The sequence below is a fragment of the Nothobranchius furzeri genome, chromosome 17, assembly GCF_043380555.1.
Source record: "Nothobranchius furzeri strain GRZ-AD chromosome 17, NfurGRZ-RIMD1, whole genome shotgun sequence".
NCBI classification, from domain to species: Eukaryota; Metazoa; Chordata; class Actinopteri; order Cyprinodontiformes; family Nothobranchiidae; genus Nothobranchius; species Nothobranchius furzeri.
This window is the reverse complement of record NC_091757.1, coordinates 39,035,314-39,053,445: the sequence shown is the minus strand read 5'-3', so window position 1 is coordinate 39,053,445 and position 18,132 is coordinate 39,035,314. Positions and strand designations below refer to the sequence as shown.

At 42.2% G+C, this 18,132-nt stretch overlaps 1 protein-coding gene across 4 annotated transcripts in view; it reads right to left on the bottom strand.

The window, feature by feature from the left end:
* The window catches only part of LOC139063601 (zinc finger protein 235-like), a 67,532-nt gene that overhangs the window by 17,317 nt on the left and 32,083 nt on the right, over positions 1-18,132 (bottom strand). For 2 of the 4 annotated variants that reach the window (XM_070545956.1, XM_070545957.1), the window contains 2 exons: positions 9,575-10,105; positions 8,419-8,504 (listed from right to left, as the gene is read on the bottom strand). In XM_070545956.1, coding sequence (XP_070402057.1) covers positions 8,419-8,487 — 69 coding nt within the window. In that variant the 5' untranslated portion in view covers positions 8,488-8,504; positions 9,575-10,105. Of the gene's footprint in view, positions 1-8,418; positions 8,505-8,659; positions 9,519-9,574; positions 10,106-18,132 lie in introns of those variants that run through there. The other 2 variants (XM_070545955.1, XM_070545959.1) reach the window with 2 other exon arrangements.

Here is an 18,132-nt window from a genome sequence, read left to right as displayed (position 1 = left end):
TATGAAAACCTGCAATATTCGATAACATTGCTTAATATTGCGATATCGATATTGCGCGCAATAAATAAACAAATACTAAAGTATGCGGTGTTGATGTTGTCTGTCGTGTGATGTCTGCTCTGGGTTCAAAGTAAACAAAAACTAATGCATGAATTCCATTACAACATTCTGTTTTTATTGAAAAAATATGCAGCTGCACCTGCTGCTGTATTAGCAGCAAAACAACAAACTGCATGCATGCTGTTTCTCAGTGACTTTAAAGCATCACCTCCACCATAAAACATTTTCTGATGCTCCAAAAACAGAAAAACATCCCATACCTGTTTTTTTTAATAAATTTAAAAAAATCAGAAAATAAGTTCAAATGTTAAACAATAGTGAGCATCACTTAAATGCAACAGCAAATTCACTCATTGCTACAGAACATTTTCTCCACTTATGTGGTTATGATATAAGGCTGTTGCTACAATTGGGAAGTGAACTGTGCTGGGCCAAACCAGGAGAAAATTAAGATTTTTTGAGGGAAAGAGAAAAACACTATAATCTTCTGAATAAACATTCAAAGATCAATCAGGTTGATATGTTATATTCATATGGAATCATCACATCTCATTGGTTATAATTAAGACAGGGCAAAGTTCATTTCACTACAAAACTGAGTTTCTGCAGCTGAGAGCAGTGAGGGAGGGGAGAATGAGTTGTGTAGTACTGCAAACTTCCATTGGGTGAGTCCTATGAGCTGAAACCCGGTGGGGGGTGATAGTGATTCGTACTGTGAGTTGTGTGTCATGACCTGAAAACTGGGTTAGTGAGTCATGTACTACTGCGAGCTTCCACTGGGTGACTCCTATCCCATACCATACCAGTTTATTTATAAAGCACATTTAAAAATAGCATAGAGAAAGAGACAGAGAAACAAGTAAAAACTAAATGAGCAACGTTAGTGAGGTAAAAAGTACAGAAGAATGTCACAAGCTGCCACTAATAGAGAAGTGTCACGCTGAAGTATGAAGACAGTCGTGGGATAAGCCAGGCTAAAATAAGTGTGTTTTGAGGGAAGACTTAAACCTACAGAGGGATAGCCTGGCCTGCCAGACTCGTCCTCAGTTTAATTCTGCACAGAGAAAGAGTCTGGTAACTTACAGGCAGAGAGGCACATGAGGGGCTGGACTAGGCAGCTCAAAAATAACCAATCAGAAAAAAAGACGGAAATGCCGACTGAACCGCGTGATGTAGTTTTTTAGCTGCAGTAAAAAAATAAAAAAAAGGCGTCTGGCAACTGCACAAACATCTTCCTTTACAAGAAAGGCTTTTAGCGCTTCTACATGTGGTTTTAAAGGACTTCAAGTCATTTAGAACAGAGGAAAGCCGCAGCAAACTCCGGTTCAGTTGCCATGTTTGACAAACTCAGCATTATGGTGTGACATATGCTACTCAGCGCTGATTGGCTCGGTTAGAATTCTCACGGGGTGGGGTTATTTGAATAGGAGAGTTCCCAGACCCTTTCTCTGTGCAGAAATAAACAGAGAAGTCTGGCAGGCCAGGCTGGCATGTGTCATGACTCAAGACAGCAGTTAGGGGTTTTTGAGTCGTGTACTACCGCAAGCTTCCACTGAGTGATTCCTATGAGCTGAAATACGTGAGGGAGGGGGTGAGTGAGTTATTTGTCCTCTGAGTGAGGCAAGCTACAGAGTAATAGTGACTTGATCATAGGGCTGCTCGATTATGGCAAAAATAATAATCACGATTATGGTGACTGAAATTGAGATCACGATTATTTAGGACGATTTTTCAATTTATGTTGATTTTATTTGTTTTTATTCAGTCATAAAACTGCTCAGGGCACAATCAGGACAAAAATAAGAAACAAGATGATCACTAAAATAACTCCTGATTCCCAGGATAAAAAGACCAATTTACTTTTAGCTCATAGTCTATGACCCAAGGGCTATAGACCTTGGTTTAACTCATTTAAGTCTAACCAGTACAGACCCAAATACCAATATCTTGCAAATACTGACAGTAAGAATTACACAGTGGCATTTATAACAAATAAATGCAAATAAATTGATGTTCACAAAATGTTGCATAACATGTATTGAGTCGTGTCAAGATGCTGTAGGAGCGTGCACTAGCACCGTGTCTTCAGAGAGATTAGTTATTAGTTATCAGCGTGAGGAACTTATTTCTACCTTATTTATAAACTATTTATTTACAAGTCCATCAGTTAATGTAGTAATTGTCCCAACCACTGCTGCACCCCCCACCCCCCAACCCGGTCTCACAGCAATCGGGCAAGATGCACGTGTGTTTAGCACGCTGCACGCGCACATTTAGCTGTTTTTAGCTGCTCAGGAGTCCGCAGGTGCGGTGTGTGTGTGTCACTCTGGTTAATCCAACAACGAGCCGGCTCCGAGAGCTGTCTTTAGCGACCGACACATCACTGCATCATTCCCTTTCCTAATGTTGTGAAGAACGGTCCGGAGCACAGGCGGAGTGTTTAGCTAACCTGCAGGAAATGTCGACGACATTTATCCAGAAAGTAGCTAAGGGTTACCAGCAATGTTTCTGAGATGTTCGCTAGGTACTTTTAGAATTAAAAAGTCAAGAAAGGGGTCTGAAAAGCTGCTAGAAATAGCGTCAAAGTCGCTAAGTTGGCAACACTGTGGGAGGAGCGCTTCATTTGCAACTCAGGGCAGCGCAAGCGGGAGGAGCAAATAATCGGCTTGTTTTGTTTTTTATAATCGTTCAAAACTCAGATCGTAATCGTGATCAACATTCGATTAATTGAGCAGCCCTACTTGATCATGCTACTGTGGCAAGGTGGAGAAACGAGGGCCCGGGCGGGATTCGATCCCCATATTCCCGGGTGAGAGTCATACACTCTAACCAGTCAGCCAAAGGGACATCCCCTTGGCCAAGTAGCCAGGGCGCATGATCAATCGGGACATTGTGACAGGATGCTCACACTGTCACACTACAATTAGCACTGCAAGCTAGCTCTCAGACAGGGCAGGAGTGACTCAAACGTGCTGTTAGAAAAGCATTGCTACTGTGAATTAATGAGCTCCCAGCCCAGAAAAGGTAAGAAAATGCTTTTGTTAAACTTGCTCTTGTTTTTTGTAACAATTTTAATGATGAGCCAGATATATTTCTACTTATGAAATTAGTTTGCCAACAGTAACAGGCATGAGTCAGTTGGGGCAGTGAATCGTGATTCACTAGTAGGGTTGTCACGGTAACCGGTATAGCGGTAAACCCCGGTAAAAAAAGTTGACAATAAAAATAACCGTCCAGTTTTTAAAAAACTAAATTATCTCGGTGGGTTTACCGTGGCCGCGGTTTCGGCCAGCCACCGTCGCTTCAGCTGAAGTTCCCGCGGCGCGCACACGCACCAAATTCCACTACCTCCGCTCCGCTCCGGTCCGCCCCCGCCTTCCGCAGCCGCTCGCTTCCGAACTCAATTTTAACCCCCAAATTCCACTACCTCCGTTCCGCTGCGCTCCGCTCCGACACGAACGCCGGAGCAAAATCGGTCCCGTTCTAGTCAATCAGAGCTATTCCACTACTGCGGCCGTGCTCCGGCAGTGCGGCGCCGTGCGCCGCCCTCTGTTCCGGCGTTCGGCAAAAATAGAATCGATCCTATTTTCGCCGGACGCCGGAGCACCTCCGCAGTAATTAGTTTGCAACGGCACCAAAACTTTGAAGCTGAAATAATGGCCGAAGGAGGAGACGGCAGCGCCCAGGACATCCATCAGCCCTCAAAGAAGACTAAATCGGAAGTATGGGCATATTTTGGATTTCTGAAAAATGCTGAGGGACAGTTAATAGAAGACTGCTATCCCGTTTGCAGAACGTGCAGGAAACAAGTGTCTGCAAAAGGCAGCAACACTTTGAATCTAATGGCACATCTGAGTGACCATCACCCACGTCTCTACAGCCAGTGCAAGGTAAGTTAACATTAGCATTTTAGCTCAAATGCATGACGTGAGGACTTTTGGTTGAGGGAGAATGCAACGAGTCACTATATACTGCAGCCGCAGCGTCCTCTGCCAGCATTTAAACCGTGTCGGACACCCTGTTGCTGGATGAAGCATCTTATTTGTTGATGATGAAGAGAAATATACAATTAGTTCCTTGTCATTGATTTGTTTACTTATTCAATGCCATTTATACTTGAACATTTGGATTTGATTACATAGTGTAGTAGTTATTTTAGTAATTTGTTTAAAGTGGCTATTTATTTTAAATACATATTTTTTTAAGGTTTACTTGTACAGTGCTCAAGTCAAGTGTGGACTGGAGTTTTAGATTTTCATTTTGATAATGAAGAAAACAAGTATATGAGAAAACAAGTGGTGTTTCTTTGATTTGTTTACATATTGTTTATGTTTTGAATGTTTGGATTTGTATAAATTAAACATGCACTGACTACTGTAACATGTTCCAGAAAAAGAAGCTATTTGTTCCTTTACTTGTGAAAAGTTGCACTTTTGCTAAGGCTTTGTGTTATCTTAGGTTTAATAAACACTGTTAAACCTTTTCAGAACTATTTCAGTTTGTGTAGAGCAGGACTATCAATGCTTTCTGAACATATGCAACACCGTTTAAAAAATACCGCGATAATACCAAAAACCGTGATAATTTTGGTCACAATAACCGTGAGGTTAAATTTTCATACCGTGACAACCCTATTCACTAGTTAGTTAAGTGATTCTCGAGTATTTAATTATTTGTTCATGACTCGCACATCACTAAGGTGGATTAGGGCTGGGCAATTAATCGAAAATTTATTGTTATCAATATTTCTGACTTATCGAAAATGTTCCCTGTGTCAATAAATTTGATAAAGAAAAGATGTGTATATGTTGGCAACATTCATGTCCCTTTAAAAGGAGTTACCACCTTGAGTCACGTAGAAATGTGACTCAACGTAATAAATGTGACAACTCCATCTAGTGGACAACTTTGGTTTCTGTGCATACCAGTCGTTATAGTCCATTTATCGTTATTGTGGTGAAATAGTCAATATATCGTAATATTGAATGTAGGCCACATCACCCAGCCCTAGTGCGAATGAAAAAAAGCTGGATGAAGATTTCAACTTCAGCTCTAGCATCGGGTTTGCTCCTCTCCACTCTGCCCAGCCTGGCCGGGTTGATTACGCAATAGGGCTGCCATGACTCGCCAAGGCAACGTCAACATAGTAGTTGATTTAATAGTCGACGCATTTTATATTTTACAAACTTTTTTTAGTCTTGCCTGCTGCTGCACATTTGGCAGCTGCTTCCCGCCTCTGCTGCTGAGCAGCATGCGCAGTAGTAGCCATCCAGATCAGCCTTCATCATCGGAGAAAGAAAACATGGTGAGTCGGCAAAGTAGCTCAAAAGTTTGGGAGCATTATTTAACCCTCAGGCTTCACTTTAATTTACGATACACTTGAGTCATTGGAGGACAAAATCTTCTACTTGTAAAAGGATGACCCAGCATGCTTTTTATTTGGCTAAATCCTTCCTTCATTTTGGGTTTAACCTTATGGTATTTATTTAGAATGCAGGTAAGATTTAACTACATTTGTAAACAAAGCAGACTGATCTTGAGAATTTCTCTGCAGAACTGATTTCAACCTGTGTACATGTTAGAGAATTATAAGTTACAGCTAAACACATTTAATAAAGATGTAGGCTAAGCATTGCAAACAAAACAGGTTAAGTTGTAAGCATTAAATTTATAGTGATTAAAAAACATGGGGAAAAATGTACTTTATTTGTGACTAGGGTCGTAAACCTTTAATTAAATCAAACTGTAAGTGCTTGTTATTAGGGCTGAAACAATTCCTTGAGTACCTCGAATAATTTGAGTACAAAAAATCCTTGAGTGAAATTCTCTGCCTCAAGGCTTCGTTTAATTCATGCTTAATAAATTCATAGCTTTGCAATCGCCCGGGGTCATGTTTCACCTGGACCGAAATAAGTGATGCACATACACACTGCACTGAATGCACACACGAGTAGCGAATGTAACTTAACTTTCTCTTAAGCCATGGCGAACAACGTGGACACTGGTAGAGCGCAAAAAAGACAGAAGATGTCAAAGGTGTGGGACCAAGGCAGAAAATGTTGTCCAGTGTAAATACTGTAAAATGGATTTAGCCTACCACAACACCACATCCTCGATGCTGCAACACCTGACATCCACATGTAAATGTCACTTATGCAAGCTGACTCAGAGCCTCTACAAGATAATGCATTTTAGCCTGTATTTCTATATATTCTCTGTACACTGTGCGACTTTTTAATTTGTAGCACTCAGTTTCAGCTCACACTGTGCATCTGGTAGCAATACGTCAGACTTAAAATGTGCTAAAAATAGCAGTTTTTACACATCTTGACTTTTTATTGTGTTGTTATTGATGTCTGTTGTCCCTCGGGATTGCTGCAGGAGGACACGGGTATTTATGAGAGTGGCAGAGGAAAACAAAAGTAAATTAATGTTTTGTGATCAGTATAGCTTGACATGACCATGGCAAACATGCTTTCTCGGCAATCCTTGTTATTGTGTGAGAAAAAAAAAGTGTAGAAATTAAAACGGACATGTGTTAATAGGGAAATAGCTAGCGAGAAATGTTTGCGCATGTGCCGTGAGCGGTTCAGGTGCCGTTTGGGCCGCAGCCGCTCGCATTGGTTTACTGTGAAATAAAGTTGAAGCGCTGAAGTTTTGAAAACTAATTTTGAATAAAACTTAACTGGCTTGCTCATTTTAAGAGGTCTTTCATATTTTATAACATGCTATTTGATATAATGGTTTACAAACACAAAAGACTAATTTATTAGAGTACTCGATTAATCGATAAGATTTGATGGAGTACTCAATTACTCATTACGTGTTAATTAACTGTAATCTTTTAATGTACAGCGCCTTGTCTGGTTGTAATGCGCTTTATAAATAAAATGGTATGGTATGGTACAAAAATATTCGATAGCTGCAGCCCTACTTTATCAATTTTTAGCCATTAAGACATGCTTACAACAGCATCCTGCCCCTGGACGCCGACACACTCTTAAGAGACTGATCCAAGACCCCATAATTCGGGTCTGAAATTTAAGCCAACATGGAAGTGGCAAAAATTGCAGTTCCATCCTCATTCGCTGGAGGCTGGTGTCAGAAGGGAGCAAATCCTCATCGACTCCCATGTTAAAAATACCAATTTCACTGCAGAAATAAACATGTTTACAGCCTGGTTCCAAAACATGTTTTAGGTTTAATAGATCTAGTTTACACTCATGACAACTCTGAGGGGGTGAATTTTTTTGTCACTCTTCTGTTTAAGCATATTAAATGCCTAAAATTCTGAATAATTAATGAGCATCAGACCACGGGGAAAGGCTCAGTCTGAGCTTCGGCCTCGCCTGAAAACTGTTCTGCGATTTTAAGTCTCTCAACTTAGACCATTAGTTGTAGCGTTTGTGCATTCTTTTTGGATATTATTTGTGCAATTGTTGGACAAAATGACTTGCTGTGGTATTAATTGCACTAATAGAGCGTCCAATGAGTCTCCACTTCATTTTTTTCGGTAAGTAAAATTATATTTATGTATTTTAGGTCACTGCCTCTTTTGCACTAGCTGAGCTTAGATTTTAACATGTACTGTTTAACCATGAAACTTAAATGTAATAGGGTAAAACCCAATGCATTTAACATACCGCTGCATTTTAGAAAATGGGTTGAAATATAACATGTTGGGAGGAGCTGGATTCCGACTATTGGTACGGTCCCCTCCCGCATCTTTGATCGTGGAGCTCTCGGATGGAAACCACTCCCAGCGGCAGCTCTGATCGCTAGTCTGCTGTGCGGATGCCGGCTTGTGGAGCTCTCGGGAGACCTCTGTGTTCCACCCGGTTTTACCCAGCGGTCAGCCCGGCGTATCTGTGACTCAGAAGCTCTGGTGTTGTGCACAGTTAACTACGGTTGCAGCTAGGACTACGGTTGCAGCTAGGTTGCTACCTCCGTTAGCTTAGCTTCCACCTCCGCGTTAGCTTTGAGTTAGCTTGTAGCCACATCGCTTCAGTTCGATGGGTGTCGTCATTTGATCCCAGCCTTACAGCCCCACCCTCAGCTGCAACTCTCTTCCCTTTTTTTGGAATTGTCTGTGCTTAACAGAATCTGTGACACGGTCAAAATGGCGGTGGTGGCCATCTCCCATTTTGCCTTAAAAACTTATTGGAGCCTATGGAAACGAATTGTCCAGTATACATGTCAATGAGACCGATCTAAACCTGCCCCGTCAGGAGTGGTGTAGCAACTAGAGAAATCAACTTGCAAACTTCTTCTTCTCCTTCCTTTCCGGTTAAATGGCGGATCAACTTGCAAACATTTTAAATGCCTGCTTATAACCTGTATCATATTAGCTTTACTTACCGCTCCTGGAACTGCAGTCTCCTGATCACGTACTCTTCCACGTGACCTTGCTCGTGCCCGACCAGTCATTTTCCAACGGTTTTCAACTGAAAAGTAAAAATAAATAGAATAAAAAACACGCGCTTTATTCAAATTTAAAACAAAAAATGTTAGATAAATTGGCTACCATTTGCTGGCCGTTCAAATGTTATCAAATGCACGTGTAAGTCCCAAAAAAAGATGTAACTTAATATATACTTACGGTATCCCTTACTCCACTTTAACAGAAAAGTCGTATGTTTTGGATATTTACACGTTCTAATCGATGAAACTTCCCAGCACCAGTTTCAGGCGGCAGAAAAAGACCAAACGACGTAGTTACCGCCGAGCTATTGTTCAATAAAGTCAACTGACAAATTCCTACGCCTTCACAAATTGATCAGCCTTCTTTGATAGTATTTTACTTTATTTGGTAAAAATGTTTCTTTTATAAGTATATACTTTAAACAATAATTGTATGTATATTATTTATTTGACTTCCTGACAAATAAATAAGATGTATCTTTGGTACTACTTTTCATGGCGCAGTGATTTCATTTTACGTAGGGCACATTTTCCTTTTCCCGTTTTTTTCTTTTATATGGTGCAATCTCCACTATGACCACTAGATGGAGGTAAATACTTCAGTTCACAGGACGTGTCCTCGACCAAATACAGCAGTTTTGCTGAGTTTCTTAAAAACCTAGTGAACATGCTTCTCATTGTTAAATGACCTCTGATTCCTGTTAAAATAAAGTGTTATTAATTAATAAATGATGCAGTGGTCTCTTATTTGTCACATGATATACTTTCAAGACTTTCTTTATGCCATTTTGAGCTAAACTCTGAGAAACAAAATGAAAGTCACTGTCATCAGATCTGGAGCAAACATGAAGGGTTCCAACCTATGGAGACTTTGTGAGAATTTAACTTAACAGTTTAATCATGAAATAATTTCACAAAGTCAGAAATGCATTTTATGCCATTCTTTCAAGAGAAGCTTCACAAATAGTTGCAATTTTTTGCCAAACTCTACATTCTGTTATTTAAAAAAGAACTTGCCACCTCAGAGGGCATTTTAGGAGGATGCATGCAAGTCTTTCATGTCTGAGATCTAAGAGTGATTATAAATTCAGACCTGGGGGACGGTTCTGGGAGGATCTGTTTTAGTCACTGTTACCTGCAGGAGGAAGACTGTGGAGAGATGAAGCAAACAGCAGAACATGAATGTCATCAAGCCGGATTGTTGCATAAAAAAGGAGGAAGATAAGGAGCAAAAGCTTGAAGCAAAAATGTACAGTGACATTTTTTGTGCATGCAGAGAGCATTCAGCATTATTCCACACAGAACAATGTGCCACCTCCACAATGGTGCTGCACCTTTAAAGCTCTGATAGAAAAGGGAGAATGTTTTCTTCAAAGTAAAGCTATTTCTAACAGAAGGAGACAACAACAAAGACTATTGGGAAAAAAAGATTAAAAATGAAAGAAAAAGAAGAAAATGGTGTCAGTGAGAGGACTGCAAGCTGAGTGGTGTGAGGCTGAGAAAGGTGCACCCAGCCAGGGACGTTGATGAATGCGCTTCAGGCTTCAAGCTTGCCCCACAGCCTCCAGCAGCACGGATTCCACGCTTACGCTAATCACGCTCTGTGAGATACTACGGCCCAAAGCTGATGAAAGGAAACATGGCACACAGTTAGTATATCAAACTGGCTGCATATTCCCCAAAATACACACTTCTCACCAACACGTCTCTGTGTGGATCCATGGCATTTGTTTTCAACCTAATTTCCTGCTTCATTCATTAAAAACAAAACTAGATCAAAGCGTTCGTTTTACTTAATTCATAGTGACTCCATTAAGCTTGAACCCCTGATTGCAAATCCAGAGCAAGAGGGAATTCCAAAAAATAAAGATCTTCCATCGCGGTATCAGTAAGCAGGTTACGAAAATTAGATTAATCTCTTGTGGAACCTAATCTGCTCGGCATCAGAGAGTTCCCCACAAACACAACACAGCCATTACATCAAACACGCACGCCGTTTCCAATAGAATATAGGCCAGAGCTGGAGCTACAATTATAGGGACATTATTGTTGTGCAGCTTGACTTTGCCAGTGATGGTGGAGAAGGATCACGGCTATCCTGCACCAGAAGGTGGAGATCACTTCCTTTGACAAACACTGCAGAGGAAATGTTGTCCTCTGTGAGGGATAAGCATGCTGCTTTCAGCTACTGGGTTAAAAACAGAAAGGGAAGAAGATAAAAATTTAAATTACATCCTTTGGTTGCTGTGGAAGCGTGCTTAATGAGCCCATTGTGCTGTAAAAAAATATATATATATTATGTTCAATCTGCCTTCCATTCCTAGTGAAAAACCTAAAACAAAAAAAGATTTTCCCAATATTTTTTTTTTTTTTTTCATTGGATTTTCATGTTAAAACATTAAATTTGAGTATTTTACTTGCACTAACACGTATTTCATGAATGTGGGGATCTGTACTCTAGAAACACCTGAAAAAAGCCTGAAAATGTGTCAGACGTTCACTTCTGACAGCTAGATATCATCAAATAATCCCACAATGGCATAAAATCAGGAGTTTCCCTTTTCCACCATGTTGGTGTAAAAGTATCAATCCTCCTTTTTAGAAATGCTTCAGCCCTTATCTTTCACTTCCTGACAATCCGAGCACCGAGGACACAGTTCCAGTGGGTTCCCATGCAGCTCTGCAAACATACCAGCTCAGTGACCTAGTGGTAGAGTGTCCGCCCTGAGACTGGGAGATCAGGGTTCGATTCCTGGTCGGGTCATACCAAAGACTTTGAAAAAATGGGACCCAATGCCTCCCTGCTTGACACTCAGCATTAAGGGGGTTGGATTGGGGGGTTAAACCACCAAATGGTTCCCGAGCGCGGCTGTGTCTGCAGCTCACCGCTCCCCCAGGGGATGGGTCAAATGCGGAGAACAAATTTCGCACACACATCAGTGTGTGTGACAACTAATGGGACTTTAACTTTAACTTTATACAGTTTCCTGCTCTGCTGAAAACAAAACCAACTAGCTGATGGCCTTGAGGTGCAGAGCTTGTGTTTACAGGCTGAATAAATGCAAAAAAATATATATAAATATATATAAAAAAGAGCACTGAAAAGCTCAACTAATTGTGGAAGGCAAGAGAAGTTTTGTCCAAGGAATCTTCACAAAATCATACGTTTATAGATGATCGGAAAAAATGTGTCTGCCACACTGTTTATTTTATTTTGAAGGGGTATGAGGTCAAGGTGTGTGTGTGGGGGTGTCTGACCACAGTGGAGTCAGAGCCCCCCCCCCACACACACACACACACACACTTACACACACACACACACATGAGGATGCCTCACTGTGATCTCTGAAAAGTCAACAAGGGTTGGTCCACAGCTGAGCTGCAGGAGAACAGCGACAGAGATCATGCAGCAGCTGAAGAGACAGACAGTACCCCCTCTAGCCTCATATCTGACCTTCTACTATGTCATTTACAGATTGTTGTAGTTGTTTTTTGATGCGTTTTTTTCTACTACACATCCACAGTTGAATGGACACAATGCAGATTTGCAATCCAGAGCAGATTATGTCATGCATCGCTGAAACTTTCCGGGGCTTTAAAGTTTAACTCTCAGTCACCATGCCCTTCTTTGTCCAAAGCGTCGCTCTGAGCAAAGGTGCAGTGAAGCATCTGCAGCAAAGAATCTAATAAGCACAATGTGGGAATAAAGCAGAGGGAAGTGAGCATCAAAGGCAGCCAGGCGCAGCATGACTGGCATCAGTCTGAACTCCCAACCCAGGACACTCAGCATGCTCTTCAGCAATCGCCCCCTGTGGACCAGTCCTGGGCAGTAATTAAAACCATCATTCCCACTGCCTCAGTGTCTCATTAGCCACAGGACCTTAGGCTTTCATCCCTACTTGTCCAAGAATATCACAATGCCCCACAAGCAAAGATGAGTCGCTCAAACCCAGAAAAACATTTTGGTGTGTTCTCTGAGCCGAGGCGCTGCATCCAGCTACGGATAACACATGTCCAGTCCAGTTATTTACACCAGGAAGCTGCTCACCTGTGCAGCAAACAGAACACCCGTGTAAATGTAGAGTGTTTGCTCTGCAGGGGGAATCCTCTCTTTGCTTTACTTTTGTTGTTGTTGTCAACGTTTGCGGGAGAATCATTAAAAAACGAGGCCGAGCTGATACGTGTGAGGCTCCTATGCTTTCACTATCAAAGGGGAGGGCGAGCGTCGGTTGCAGTGGTCAGATTTAGCTCTTTGGCAGAAGATAAAAAGAAAGTCTTTCCCTGTGTTTAATTCAGTGGGAGCCATGACTAAGTCATGTAATGTAGCGGGCCTGTGAAGCACATCACCTGCTTTGTGTAGCGTACACGGAGACAGAAACGAACATGCCACTGGATCCTGAAAGCGAAGCACTGCAGCACAGGCCTGTTAGGAACATTTATTGTGATAGCTTTATTTTCCTCCCCGCTGAACCCGTTCTTCGGTCTAGCGGCGTTGCCAATGCTACAACCTTAATCCACTGCATGTTATTAACCTACTTGGCATCACCGCCAGGATGATAAAGCGAATTTAAACAACTGTGAGAGACTTATTGAGAAGACGGGACGTCGGTGCCAGCATTGTGTTCCTGTCAGGTGGTCTGTGGCCTTGCTGTCGTTAACCACAGCAGCCGCATCTGCAAAGTCAAACCATCCGATAGTTTAATACGTACGATAGAAAACCACTGCCTCATCTTACGTTTAAGAGTTGCTAAATAGTTTGGAAATGCCCCACCCAGACACACAAATGAGTCAGAGGGTGCTTTTACATAGGCCCGACAAATATGTCAGCCACTCCTCCTGCTGCGCCACAAGTTTGTGTATATATGTGTGTGTGTTTCAAACGAAGTCTTCCCATTCTTCGGCCATGAGAAGCCTCTGATCTCTGAGCGACACAAAGATGGGCCCCAGCTGAAGACGAGTCCTCCACCTTTGTCAACATTCAGCCTGAATCAGCTGTTCTTTGAACAACAACAGTGAATTGTTTGGTGTGCCACAAAGCCCACTAAAGAGCGCTGGTGCCTTCTCTGCTGCCATTATGAGTGTGTTCACATTAAAAGCCAACAAGGAGCTGGTTCTCAGCCAAATTCAGCTAACTGACTCACTCGCTCCCGCTCTGTTTCTCTGAGAAGCCTTTGATGTTAGCGGGGGGCTTCTGCCCTTGCAGTGATGGTAGCGAATGATACTTTAAGTGATTCTTTTTTATCCGGCAAGCTTAATGAAAGATTAATGGGTTTGATATTTTTCCCTTGTTTATATTTTATTTAAAATGTAAGCCGCGATCCTTGGCACCTGTGAAAAGCTTCTTGGTAATTACTTTGTGGATTAGTGGAAGTCACGTTATGCTCTTTGAGTATGAAAAACAATGACAAGTGCTGATTGTCTCTGGGTAATAAGTGCTGACCTCGGCTCTGCAGCTCCATGCTTGTGTACCTCATTGTGGATGTTGGATCATGTATTTGTTGCAACATTTCCTTATTTAGCAGATGACAGAATGTGGATTTGACTCCATTTTACTGATGAAATGATGCAGAGGCAGGGATTTTTATAGAGACGGTCGAAATGTTTTCCAGAGGAGATTATTGAAGTGAGTTTGGACATGATTAGACTGCAGAGGAAAAGCAGCAGTATTTGCTTTTTTGACACATAAGTGTAAGGGGGTGAGAATTTAGCAGGGGAAACATATTAGCAGGTTTACTAATAAAAATCCCTGATAGGGATTCCCAAAGTGTGGTACGCGTACCCCTCGGGGTGCACGAGCTGCCGCTAGGGGGTGCGCGAGGTGAAAAGTGTAATGGCTGCGGAGCTCAGAGAAGTCTGTCATATGTCACCATTAGCGTAGCCAGAAACTCATTTGTGGGTGGGCCTAAGAAAAAGTAAGTTGGCACAATAAATGTAATTGAAAACAAGTATATTGTTGCGCGCGTGTCCTCCGCATGTGCCCTAGCCTCATAATAACAATGCGCCGAGCTTCAGCACTCTGGCCTGCGCACGCCGATATGTTCCGCATTTGATCTTTTTTAACGGTGTTGGAGAAATCTGAAGGTGGTGAGTCATTCTGGCAGATTATAATTAACACCCTGTCTCATGCAGGTGTTCTGACATTGTAAACCTCACACACAGAACATTGTGGATGTAACAAAATAATCAAGAAATAATTCCCATTCAGGCTATTAACAGCGAGCTGAAGATCTGAAGTTCAGAGTGCGTCTGTCAAAGGTCAGACGCGTTCCAGTGGAATCACGGCTCACGGGTGCACAAGTGAGCACATCTGGGCTGAGCAGAAGTAATTTTACAACATTGGTTTAAATAGCGCCAATAACGAGACGCGGTGACTTGAGCGGCTCTTGGAGCTGTGCCGCACACACACACACACACACACACACACACATCAGGGCAAATTGCCTACCATTCCTGTTCTGGCCAAGTGGGCAGGGACAATCACTCTTTCCACTGTAGAGCTTTATTACCAAAAGGTACGAAGGCCCGTCTCACCTGCTTTTTGTATTTGTTCAGGTTCTATTTGTTTGAAACTGAATTTCTGAAACATTTAATTCTGACAACATTGAAAACAGAAGAAACCCATCAGGGGTATCCTTCTGTTACAGAAGTGTATGTGGGTTTCTTCTGGGCAGAGCTCAGTGTTGTGGATGTGCATGTTGCATTTCTTCTAATAGTTATAAACTCACAATATTTTTTTATGTAGGTTTGTTGAAACATAGAATATGGACAAAGTAAAAAGTCAGAAGACAGCTAAATGAAGCCGTCTTAACAGCTGAATGCCTTTCAGTGGCACGTTAGGCTTTTCTTTCTCAAAATCTTCTTCTCTACTGCTGTGAAACTACTTAATTGTACGAATATTTAAAGGTCGGTGGATGACTGTTCCTGCCTTTACCCCTCTGACGTAAATGATTTTGCTTGAACATGATGCAAATGGAGGCTGGGCTTGAGGCTTGCTGTCATCTGCGCTGACAGGAAATGGTGCCCTCACCAATTCCCAAGTATCTGTTGAACAGAGACCAAGTGGGTGAAATATTTGCAAAGTCAAATGACAACGTTGATTCATCTGTCAGGCTTGTCAAAATTCAACACACTGCTGTGTCAGACCACGTTGAGTCACACAGTGATGGACGAAATGCACATTTGGAGAAGGAACAGCCTGTGACTCGGGTACTTCACCTCTCTCAGCGTAATTTATTTTTCTGACTGTGTATCAGAGGTGGTTTTACCATTAGGCAGGGCCAGATTAACACTTTGTTGTACCCTGGGCAACAATATTCAAGGGCCCCATCATCACGACCCAAGGATCACCATAATATGGTCACATACAGAATATTTTACTGTAATATGCAGTAAATATACTCAATACTTGAATGCCTGACATCATGTAACTCGCTCAGGGTAACCTTTGACCCACCTCGTGTGGACTGACCAATGAGGAGAGGGTCTTAAATTGAGGTCCTCTCTTCATTGGTCAGTCTGCATGAGACTGACTCTCAACTGACGTTCAAAGTCTAAGGCAGCGAAGCGTCTCTGTGCAGTGCAAAAGCCCAGGTGGACAGTTTGTTGAATATAGGGTGATCATATTTCCATTTCCAAACAAGAGGACAGGAAATCTGTGCCTATGACATCACACTATGGCAACGCCACACAAACCACGTTGGGACTCATTTTTTGTAAGAACTAAATTGATATCAGATTCTGCCAATAAAAGGGCTCAAAACAATTCATATGTAAATGTTTAGCATATTTATTGCTAAATCTCATTTTTCTGCTTTAGTGCTGCAACAAGGTTTTATTAATAATAAATTATTATACCTTTAGTTTTACTACAGCATCGGTAAGCTTCCTGTGCACAGATTATTAAGGATGCTTGTTTCAGCTGTGAGATTAGACGATAGGATCAATGATAAAATAAGTTGTCACACACTCCATGGAAACTTTCAGAGAATCCACAAAGTGGCTTTCAAATGGTTTAGTTACTTTTTGCAAGTTTAGAAAAGCAGCAGATGAGACAGCATGTCTGATAATTTAGTTTTTCATCTGATAACATGTCAGTAATGTCTGAGGAGCTTTTATAAACACTGTATAACTAACACTACTGGACAGGGTATGAATTACACAGAGGCTCCTGGGGAGCCCAGTTATGGGGGGTGGGGATGGGTGGGGTCATTTTGCCTTGGCCCCCAAAATGTCTTGAAACGGCCCTGGGTGTGTGACTGAGTTTTGAAGGTGATCTGAATTGTATCAGATGTATAAATACTACATGTGTATAACTTATTGCTTTATACAGGTAAAAACGTGTAGTGGAGATAGATCTACCTACAGTTTACTTTTCAACACTTTGTTTTGTTTTCTTGTTTTTATTGAACTATTTTCCTGTCCTGTCTGTCTCTCATCTTCCTGCATCTCCTCTAAACTCTCCAGAAAAACTGCTGCCTGGATTCTTACTTTTTCACCACATCAGTTATTTTTGAGCAGATCAAAGGGATCTCCTGACCGCAAAGCGGAGAGCGCGTTTCGATGCTGCGTCAGTGAGGTGAAATCTCCGCAGCACAGGTGATGAGGTCCGCAGGAACAGAGCGCTTCAGGCGCAAATAAGACAGAAAGTAGAGAACATGTGCGGACATGAACGATCGTGTGCTAATTATAGTTTTTTTGGTTGCGCCACTTTGAGAATGGACCGTGCGCTGGAAGCAGCTGCCTGGAGCGCTGCGCAACAACGCGCTGTGCCGCTCTCTGCTCAGAAGAGTCCATAAATGATGTAATATCAGTAGAAAACTTTTTTCCGGCTCCCCTGGATGTGTAGGATATCTAACTCCCCCATAATTCGATCCCTGCTCCTGGATGAAAAGCCAGACATTTTCATCAATACAAGAACCCCCAGTCCGGACGCCCGGACAGAAAGTGAAAAGTGGACATGTCCGGGGAAAACCGGACGTACGGTCACCCTAGTTTAATATAAAGCGGGAGATTACAGATAGGCCTACAGTATTTTGCTCGTGCCCTTGCTGCCCTGGGCCCTTTAGAGATCGTGGGCCCTGGGCAATTGCCCAGTTGCCCGTATGGTTAATCCGGCCTTGCCATTAGGCATAGGTAGGCGGCCGCCTGGGGCCCCCTTGTGTTGGGGGGCCCCCTAGCCCTGACCGCCGACACCCCTCTGTTAATGCCACAATATTCTTATTACCAACCAGTGGCCGCAGACGGGATTGGACATGCGAACTTCTCATTACCATAATTCCTGAACCGTTCAAGATATCATTAAAATTCCAAAAGTGCTGAAAAGACTAAAAATGGGGCTTTGCATGCATATGTCATGAGTTGGTGTAGGAGGATGTTTTAGGACCCAAGATGCAGATACCAGATGAATGAGGCAGAGGTGGAGGATAAAGTAAAAATCCTTTATTAAGGTAGTAATCCAAAGGCAGCGAGCCAAAGTCCAATAAGTCCTGGGGAACAGGAACACCCAAATCTCTTCTTAGAGCACAAAAACCTGGAGACACAACTCAACCAAGAGCACGAAGACCTGAAGGCAAAAGCTCAGAACAGAGCACGAGCAACGCTGACAACATATGAACCGACACCAGACACAGACAAGACAGAGCTTATATACAC